This window comes from Etheostoma spectabile, chromosome 17 (assembly GCF_008692095.1).
Source record: "Etheostoma spectabile isolate EspeVRDwgs_2016 chromosome 17, UIUC_Espe_1.0, whole genome shotgun sequence".
Lineage (NCBI taxonomy): Eukaryota > Metazoa > Chordata > Actinopteri > Perciformes > Percidae > Etheostoma > Etheostoma spectabile.
In genome coordinates, this window is record NC_045749.1 from 14,794,939 (window position 1) to 14,806,002 (window position 11,064).

At 36.6% G+C, this 11,064-nt stretch overlaps 1 protein-coding gene across 3 annotated transcripts in view; it reads right to left on the bottom strand.

The window, feature by feature from the left end:
- The window catches only part of eys (eyes shut homolog), a 175,281-nt gene that overhangs the window by 155,477 nt on the left and 8,740 nt on the right, over positions 1-11,064 (bottom strand). For 2 of the 3 annotated variants that reach the window (XM_032540683.1, XM_032540682.1), the window contains exons 3-6: positions 10,442-10,558; positions 5,286-5,476; positions 4,364-4,491; positions 2,896-3,010 (exon numbers count right to left, since the gene is read on the bottom strand). In XM_032540683.1, the coding sequence (XP_032396574.1) occupies positions 2,896-3,010; positions 4,364-4,491; positions 5,286-5,476; positions 10,442-10,558 (551 nt within the window). The remainder of the gene's footprint in view (positions 1-2,895; positions 3,011-4,363; positions 4,492-5,285; positions 5,477-10,441; positions 10,559-11,064) is intronic. The other variant, XM_032540685.1, reaches the window with a different exon arrangement.

An 11,064-nucleotide genomic window follows, 5' to 3' on the forward strand; every position in this document is an offset into this window, starting at 1 on the left:
TTCATCGTTTTTACTCTACATCAGCACACATGACGATGATGGTTAAGTTGTTTACTTTCAATTTTAAGGTTGGTGGTTACCTTACACAGCAACTGGATTCTTGCAGTATCATAAGATCACGAGATAAGAAAAAAATCCATCTTGTCAAGCTTTAAGTAATGCGTTTGCGTCCGAGCCACCGTGGCCCGGCTAATCAGTGTCCTGTGAGGGGAAACCGGCAGATATGGGCGTGGTTTAGGTGTGTGCACTGAGCTAACCTAAAGAAGTTTGCGTAGATGCTGCAAAAGCATCAATTATATCAGAACTAGAGAGTATTTCTTCATTGAAAGAACGGCAAAGGCTTTTTTCCCAATGGAAAATATATTTTTGTTTGGTGGTGTTCACCCTCCATATTGGCTGAACAGTGAAGGAATCATTTTTAGCCTTGGGCAGCAACTAGACACAGTAAATGTAAATGTGCTGTATTTATATAGCGCTTTTCTAGTCTTAACGACTACTCAAAGCGCTTTTACATCATACAGGAAACATTCACCATTCACACACATTCATACACTGTGGCCGAGGCTGCCGTACAAGGTGCCACCTGCTCATCAGATAAACACTCACACACATTCACACTCCAATGCGCAGCACCGGGGGCAACTCGGGGTTCAGTGTCTTGCCCAAGGACACTTCGACGTGGGACTGCAGGGCCAGGGATCAAACCACCAACCTTCCGATTGGCAGGCAAGCGCTCTACCACTGAGCCACAGCCGCCCTCAACAGTGTGAACGGTTTCATCTGATGTGGCAGTTAAGACCCCCCAATCGAGCGAGTTCACCCAAATTACAAACGGCCAAACTTTTTCACCTACCCCAACATCTAGCCACGCAGATAGTTTTGGTTTAATTTGCTCTGAGATTTCTGCCACGACCTTAATATGATGGAGGTGAATAGAATATGTGTCACTCAAATGTTGTGTCACAAATTGACAAATTATATTATTTTACATTAAATATATATATATATTAAATTATATTTAGCAGTAGATAAAATAAGTCAATAAATAAATTCAGCAGAATATTTTATATCCAGAGAGATGTTCTTCTGTAGACTTCTGTTGACACCAAGGTCTGTTGATTACCCTAAGTAACCAGTCATTGTTTCTGAAAACAAGTTTTTAAATGCTGACAGCACAAAATTAATTATATGGTAGTGCAGGCAAACATTTACGGGACAGACAGTGAGAAACAAGTTTATGTAAATCCAAATCTGTCTGCATGGCTAGATACGTATATTGTAAGTGAGAAATATTTAGTTTTTTGAGGTAAACTGACCCTTTTAAGTCAGCAATCAAGACTTAAATCTCTCAACCATGGTTTCAATTTAGTGTGCTGATCAAAGCAAAACAGTCAAATTATTATCCAAATGGCGTGCTTTGTATATCCACCAATTAAAACAGTGTTATCATATTTTTTTTAAGTGTAAAATTACCATTAGACATGGTCTCAGTGCACTTTAGAATTAAAGGAACAAAGAAATAACAGACAGCAACAAAACAATTGAACAGCAATAAAGCAGTAATAATAATGTAAAACCAGCAACACTAAACAATAAGTCAAACTGTTTGTTTGTGAAGGACACAGAAAGGATTGTGTGTTATGGTTGGCTCTAGTAAAATAAGTAGAGGTGGGTTTTCTAGATTTTAAAATGTCAACTGAGTGAGCCTCTTTAACATGTAGTAGGAGGCCATTCCACAAATGAGGGACATGAAGGCATATGCTCTATAATCAACTAATTTTGTGTTTACTAGGGGAATGGCCAGGAGACCAGCATCAAAAGAGCAGAGAGAGTGTGCCGGTAGATATGGTGTAATAAAGCCCAGAGAAATAAGGTGGTGCAAGTCATGCAGGGCTTTAAATGTTAAAAGTTGAACCTTAAAAATCAGCTCAAGCTTGCACTGCGAGCCAGTGGAGAGAGGCCAGAATGGGTGTTATGTGATCATATTTTCCAGTTTTTGTCAAGATTGTGGCTGCAGTGTAAGTTGAAGGTTTCTAGTGGCACAATTTGGAAGACCAGAAAAAAAGACATTGCAGTAACCAAGTCGAGAAGACACAACTGCATGGTTTACAGTTTCAACATCACCGAATGATAAAATTAGTCGATTTGATGAGACATCTAGTTTTGCCAAGAGCATCTCCATGACCGAGGAAATACAATGAACAGGCTACTATTAATGAAATACCCAATGGTTTTTCATAGTCCAAAGGAAACCACATCAAAATTTTGATTAAGTTTATGATTATGTATGACCCCGATAGAAGGCACACCAACACAAGTGGGTTTATTAAGATTAAGAACAATCTCAGTGACCTAATATAACTCGACTGATGGAGAATAAATAGGAGTTGGGGCATTACAGAGCAGTCACAGGTGTGGTAAAAAAAAAAATATATATATATATATAGACGTTAGAGGAGACAGAACAACAGAGGCAAATTACACCAGAACCTGAGCAAAGCTTCAACATTATCATAATGATTAATGGGTTAGAATTAGATTACTGCTGTCTGTAGAAATATTCTATCAGTAATGTTTCTGTTATTCTCCTTGTTTTTTTTTATTTTAACTAATGATAATTATTTATATAAAAGACAAAATACAAATAACATCATAGCTGCCAGTCAATGGCATTAGTTAGAAAAATCAGTCAATAACATAGCATATGTAAATAAAAATGCACGCATAACAATTTTAAAATATGTTTCACAACTGAAACAAGGATTGATTGTATCTATCACATCCTGCTTATGAATGTGGTCACTTTATGTTCATACTGTAATTAAGGTGCAGCATGAGCTGTATTTTGTGGGATTCCGAAAAATTTCATTTAGACTGAAACTTTTAATCACTTACCTGATATCCGCCAATTACACTCAAGCACAATCCCTCATTTAGGCAGTTGATATTGAGCAGTCTGCAGTAGTCAATTACTTCTTCACAATTCTTCCCGGAAAACCCTCTCAGACATCTGTTAAGAGGAGGTCAGTGTCATCAGACTCAATTCACCCAAAGCCTTAAGCACCAACACGCCATATTTTCTTATCTTTTATAAAGATACATGGGGTTATAATTTGGTTTTCTACATGACCTATTCTTGATATGGATGTGGGTGAGATGGTGTCTGTAAATTATTTTCAGGTTTTATGACCTGGATTGCCAGATGGGTGGATTAAGCATATCAAGACAAATTAAGGTCCGTTATAAATCACGGCTTATACTTTCCTACTTCAACCGCAACAATCCCACTTCTTATTTTGCTGATTGTACTGCCTAATATGGCAAAGACACCCTTTACTTGTTAAATTTAAGAGTAATAAGTATCTAGAGAGCAGCAAAGGCAGGCTGTTAAGGTAGTAAAAGTCGTATCCTCTGAGAAGCACATTGTTCTAAGATTAAATTAAAAGTCTGGTGGTCTTCTGTCCTTTGTGGAGCCAGTACAATATGGGGAGATTGACAATGATTTTTATTTATTTATTTATTTATTTTAAATCAAGTTGACCAATTTAATTGTCTTTTTTTAAAAGATGGTGACGGCAACATATTTTTCACTTTCTCTGTAAAAAACAAAAAAAACATGAAAAGACCTAAACTACCAATGTGTTAGCCCGTCTCTTAATACTTTCTGACTTCCCAACAGTGTCTGCAACACTTCGCCCCAAGCCTATTTGTTACTACCTGTTTGTTTTCCTACTAAAGACATTGTTTAAAAAACTTCTTTCTTTTAAAGCCAGATCATTTCCTAAAAACAGCTGGGCACTGTCGTTTTTAGCAAATGTTACTTTAACAGGAGAAAATAGTGAATGGAGTGAATTAATACATGTCAGAATGAGCAGCTCCAGGATGGTGCATGCAGGATTGACTCAATACAACATACATTCTATGTTCATGCTAATGAGTCATCCAGTGTAATATTGCGACTCGTTGAGGTTTGTAATAGTGCTTAAAAATAGTTTTTGGACAAAAATGGAGATGAATGGCACAGGAATAAGCTATACCTGGCTACACAGACAAGACTTGGTGCTGAAAGTAGCATCAATTCATTGTTAGTTTTAGAATTAACATGGGATTAATTGACAAAAAGAAAAATATAGAATATCACCACCCAACAATGGGGCTTGAGGTCTGCCAGACTGTACAGTATTACTCCTAGAGCTTTTAAGGGAAATGTAAATCCTAATCGCATTTAAAAAGGGAGAAAAATAATAAAAGAGGCATTTTCACTCTCAGTGGAAGACATATTCACAAGACATTCCAGCCATCTAAAAATAGGACTATACTGTGTGTGAAATTGGCCTTTACTAGAGCTCTGTATGTGTTTCACCTGCAGACGTAATCATTTCCCCTGGACACACAGGTCGCATTGTTGAGACATGGTGATGGGATGCACGGGTTCTGCTGCCTCCTGCATGCTGGGACAACACTACCATTGGCACAGACACATTCAGAGGCCTGCATACCAAGGCAAAACAAAATAGGTTACATATCAGCTTTGGAAAACAGGGTTAGATTACACAATAATATCACTAAATGTATAAAAATGATCAATACAAAAGTGATTTACTGTAGTGAAAAACTTGTAACTTCATTGATTCCCATTATTGTGTTCATTCACTCATCTCTACAATTATATTTAAAATCAAATCTAAGAAGCACGTAAGTAAGGTTTTATATGTTTTCAAATGAGTTTCAGACACCATGAGAGACTAATAAATTTGAATGGTGTTGTAATTCTTTAATTTAAAAAAAAAAATGTATTTAATTTAGTCTGCTCTACTCTGATATTCTTAGTTGGGCTGGGAACATGTGCAGTGCACTTGGCAAACTGTAATGAACAAAACAAAAAGGTCAGGAAAGACAATTAGACCATTACTGTATTTTCTCAAGTGTATCCCCGAGAACATTAGAAACACCACTGCCATTGCAAAATGGTAAATGTATGACTTCAATAGCATTTTCAGTGAATGGTGAAAATTGCAGCAGGCATCTAATTACAAAAAGCTTTTGATGAGAGACATTTCAAACTAGTAGTTAAACATACGCTGGGTCATTCAAACCAAATGCTAGAGGAAGCAAACACTTTTTCCCTTAGCTCATCTTCAAGAGGAAACATTACCACTGTTGCAGCCTTCAAAATTAAGCCATTTGATCTCATTTCAAGACAATATATTAATTTCCATGTGCCATTTCTTGTTTATTTCCCACTGAGATAACACAAATAGGGGAAATTAATTCCACACACGCACCCCTGCAGTGCAAACTTGTTCCTCTTGACATGCGTATGACATGCAATCGAAGACAACTCGGGAGTCACAGTAGACACCCCCGAATCTTTCTGGACAATGACAAACAAATCCCTCGGGGCTCTCCTCACATGTGGCACCATTTCTGCATGGATTTGGATCACAGGGGGCTTTCCTTTTCTCACAAGGTGGGCCTGCAAAATAGACACAAAATAACAGCACTTTTATTCAGATTGTAAGAATGTAATTAAGTCTAGAAACTATAACGTGGAAAAGCCTGTCAACTGGTGTTGCCCAGAAGATGTTTACACATTCTATGTAAAACTATTAAACCCCACATGTAAAGTAGCATGTAACTTCAAAACAATTTGATTGTTTATGCTTGAAAAGACAAGACTGACATGACTTCTAAACCATGAAGGTTGGGCTGATTGACATATTTTATCAAGAATTACACAGTATGGAGGCATGACCACTTTTTGTCACAATTAAACTAAAGACCAGACCAACAGTAATAACCATCAATGCTGTCAGAATCCTATGGTGGCCTCTGATTGATGATACCACTGTAGAACTGAAGCTAATTGCCCATGTCAGAAACCTTCCCAGTGAAGCTAACAAACCACACCAACTGGAACATAAGCATCCATTCACAAATTTCTAAAGGGCACACAAACTGTTCCTTCTCGGTTAAATTTGCACACACTGACTGTTTGTGTACGGTCCTAGTCTTGTTTGCACTTTTTGAATTGTTGTTTTTAGCTGTCTGGGTCGGTCTGCAGCTGCCATTTTGTGAAGTCAGGTCTGCTATAGCATTAATGTAAATGAGCATTTGGGTCAAGACAATAATCGAAAACGCCAGTTGTTTAAGGTAATGTAAACACTGCTAACATGCAAGATTATAAATAATCTGTGGTTCCATTATATGCTAGTATTTTTGTCAACTGTACCGGTATTATATTTTATGTGATGTTCTATCATTCATCTCACTCTATTTTAGCGGATATAGTTGTGTTTTTATATTGTTCTAATACATTTTGTCACCTTACCAAATTTAAAGTTTAAATTGCCTCTGTGCTTCTAAATTACTATAAACTTGCCTGTATAAGCATAATCTGCAGTGAGCCTTTTACATCATACCGTATCATGTCTCAAGATACAGACTAGGTTCTCCAAGAGTGCATAGTAATATTAATTAGTAATTTTTACTGTATTATTAAATGCTTGTGCTTGCAGTACAGAGCACATAATGTTTCAGTCAATCTATCTATATATCTACATTTACATTACATTGGGATCTACACTTACAAAATGATGAAGCCATTATTATTAATATTAATTTTACCTATACTCTATAGCACTGTTCAAGCTTAACACAAAGTGCTTTCCAGATGAAGATACAGATTTACACAATAGAAAGGAAATAAAACTGCTGCTTCAACTACACATTATTATTATTATTATTATTATTTCATTAGCAACACTATGCTCTGTAATGAACATTTATAATATGAACTGAAATAATGAATTAGTTTGCTGACCCATAACTGAAGAGTTACCAACTTGGAAAGTGTAATATTTCAAGCCTGTGAACTAAAGAAATAAGTTAATACTTCAGTACCAAGTACAGTAACAAATGGAAAGTCATTATAATATTATATAAATGATTTTCATGGTGGATTTTCCCTGAACTGTAAACCAAGTAGTCAGTGCTGCAGCCCGTTTCATAAGCATCTTCCGAGATAAAGTACTTGTGAACTAAGCTGTAGCCAGTAGCTTTCTTAATACTGTAGGACCACAACCCTTTCACCACCTGCAGCATAACCAGACAGGGTAATGCCATAGTGTCATTGTATGCAACGGGTAAAATTAGACTGAATTCCCTGCAGGTTCAAGGTGAAAAAATTGTATGTTACTCCCTGGTGAGGCTTTTCACTTTGTGTTCTTCACAAGCTGCCTACACATTTATCTTTCCAGTGACTCTTTCTTTGAATATTTTCTTTAATCCCCCTGCTGATACAAGGGCTCATGTCCCAGAGGCTCCTCATAGCCTCCTCTGTGGGCATTAATCTTATTGTGAACAACTTCTGGGCTTGCTTCTCCCTCAATTCATTTTCCACTACAAATTGAGTTCTCATTACTGGTCCACTAAAAGTTGCACAAATACAAATTACCTTATGTTTAGGAACACTTCCACCCGTCACATATCACAGATCATTTGTATTTCTGCTGGCATTTATGTCTACCTAGGGGTGGTCAATAAATCAATATTATATTGATATTGAAATATGAGACTGGATATCGTCTTAGATTTTGGATATCGTAATATCGTAAAATCACACAAGTGTTATTGGTCCCTGGTTTTAAAGATGTAGCCTTTAAAACCAGGGACAGATAACACTTGTGTGTGTCATTTGTATTTGTGCAATTACAATAAAAGTGTAATTTTTTTAACTTGGACTGTTCTTTTCAATTTGCCTTTACTCACTTAGTTATTATTTACACATTAATAATGATTATTTATCAAAAATCTCATTGTGTAGCACAAATTGTCAACCCTAAACTATCGATATTGAGGTATTTAGTCAAAAAATATTGTGACTTTTGATTTTTTCCATATCGCCCAGCTCTAGGTCTACAATAGATCTGTTTATTTCAAACACCCTTATTATTGCAGTGATTATAAAGTGTAGCAATCTAATATACATAAAGATACAACATTGTGTCAGTATTTAATTAAAATGGTTTAACAAGGATAATGACTGTATTTAGAGTCCAAATTAAAATTTTGACATTACTACCAACAACACTGCAAAAACAATTAACACTTAACACCAAATGGAAATGGCCCTATAAAGATGGTAATAACTTGCAACAAATACCTTAGAGGAAGTGCAAAGGAGAGTCAAATCAAAAGAAAATCTCATTTGAAACGTCCCACGAGTTTGGCTCATTATTCTGTGCGCATAGACTTTGGCCTATGAGGGCAGCCAGCGCTGGAGCAGCCACTAACTTCGAGTTGATTAATGAGGCAACAGCAGCAGGGTGGTAGACGAAGCACAAGCTCCACAGAACTCCCAAGAAGCTGTTGGGACAGCAGGACACCATGACTAGACGAAAGCATCCAGTGGATTCTGCTTACTTGAGAGAGCAGCGGCAATTAAAGCAAATCCGATAAAAGCTGCAAAGGCAGAGGTTGCGTGTAACTCGCACATTTGTTTGTGGTGTGAATTACATGAATTATCCTTTTAAAATCCGATGAAAGGCGGACATTTTTACAATGCAACCGGTCTTGTTTGGTTTAACCATAAATGTCGTGTTACATCATATCTGTATTTCAAACTTCACTTTCTCCTTTTTAACAGTATTTTAAGTTATAATTGACAGCTGGTATTTAAAAGTATTTACATTTTATCAATAAAACAAGGCTAAACAATGCAACAACAAAAAAGTCTTTGTATGTTTGAAGCCATAAAACGTGCATAAATTGGATTTCCTCTTCCATGGCTTTAGAATTTGGGGCCATGGAAGAGAATTTCAATAGAGGAAGAGTTATAATATTCGAAGGGAAAAATATAACATTTCAGAGACTTAATAATAATAATTTCAAAGTTCATTTTAAATTACACTGACATACAATCTTGTACTTCAATGTTGCCTTGATAAGCATCAAAAATAGACTCTTTGTTAAATGCATGCGCTTTATCTGATTATTGACATCCAGCATTTAATTCAGCAGCATACATTTGATTTTCAATATACATACAAGAGGATGAAGGCAAAGTGGTATGGTTCCCTTTCAAAGATTCAGAGAATTATCTTGTAATCTTTTCTTTTAAATGTAAAATTTTGTTCAGAGTTTCTCCATAAAACATCTTATACTACACTTCACCCCCTGTACTGTACTTTCTTCTTTTACTGCATAAACTTAAAACAGATGTCACACAGCACTGGAGTAACCTTGAAACCACTTCTCCTAAATAATCAGCTGAAAGCATGGGCTGGACTCGAAACCGCAAAGCTGGGATACTTCAAGAATGCTGCCAGGACAAATTGTGCTCCAAAAGAAACAATGAATCAATGTGAAGAGCCACCTGGAGTTTTTACTCCAGAAAGTTCAATGCAGGCTTGTTTTCACAGCAGACAGTGATATCCAGGGCAACCGAAGGAGTATCCAGGTCTTGTAATCCACTTGTGTGTGTTACCCATTAACCTACAGGAGCAAATGAGGCTCATTACCTAAATCATGGGTGAAGTGGTAATGTCTCATAAATACGCTCACCAGATCACGAGTGCCACCCAACGCTCTCACATGAGCCTTCAGAAAACCCCATGGCAAGCAACACAATTTGGCTGCTAATGTTAATTTGTTACAAATGTGTCCAATTCCTTTTTGTAAACTACTCATGGAGAGAAGCATGAGCACCCTGTCGCCGTGACATGGCTAAAGCTGAACAGACCACCAAAAGCTTGAGCATGACAAACTGATCATTACGGAATTTAGTAAAATTGAAAAAGTCAATCTATTGTTGAACACTACCATAAATTCCATTTTGGATTTGCCTCATCCTCTTAGACCAGGCTACATTAAAGAATTCAAGAATTTAAGCCATGCCATAGTTTTTCTAGCAGGCTCACAGACGTTGACCAGTATCAAAGTTCAGATTTAACATGCTGAGCAGGAACAATATACAATAAATTACATTTTAAGGGATTGCTGTAAACCTTTGTTTTATCAACTGTGACACGCTCGGTTAGACAGCAGTTTAGCACTGGCTTTTTACAAGCGCATGTCATAGGTCGTAACATGAGGTATTTGATTTGAAGTGGCCGCTTCATATATTAGGATGACAAATATAACATCAAGTGGGATCAGATTTAAAGCCCATAAGGAAGTGCTGATCTTTTGAAAATATATGGCTTCTGTAGTTTTCAGCTTTGACCTTTTCCAAAAATAGTTGCCCCTTCGAGGCATGGTTGTGCATATGGAACCGGGACCACTCCTACTACCTTTTGTAAATAGCAACATTAAAAACTGGTTGGATATCTACAGGAAGATTCACCTGTCAGGGATAAAAGCCGCATGATTGCATTTAAAGATTGTGTTTTCATTGGCCAACTCCATTATACAAACAACCAGCTGAATAAGACCTGCTTACCAAAGAATCCAGTGTCACAGATGCATTTAAAGGAGGCAGGTGACCATTGAACGCATGTCCCATTTTCACAAATTCTGTCACAGTTTTCTCTTCCGATGACTTCAGAGCAGTTTACTCCTAAAACAAATGTCAGAAAAAGAAACACACAGAGATAAAACGATGTGTCTGGGTCATGAAGTTCATAAAAGCTATACCTGGTGGTATTTATTTGAATTTCTAATTGACAAACTGTTTAATTAAATCAGTTCGGTAGATTAACGACCGGCAGAAAGTACATGTTGGCAGTAAAGAGATTAAGAAAGAAGTCATTTTGAATGCAAGCTGTTTTAATATTAATTCTGTTTGTGTTAGATGCAAGTGTTTGGGTTTATTCTAAATAACAATAACTCAATGTGTCCAATACATATATAATTGAGAAAGTGGCTTGCATTACATTTTAAGTTTTTTCTATATTATTTACTTTCTATATTATTTATATTAATTACTCTCAATGAATCTGAGAGTAAAATCCAAATGCATAAATCAGAGAATACAAAATATACAAATGATAGCTTCCTCTGGGGAGTTTGTTTGTTTCATGCAGACGTAACTCAACACATCAGGTATCTGATTTAAAGCAATAT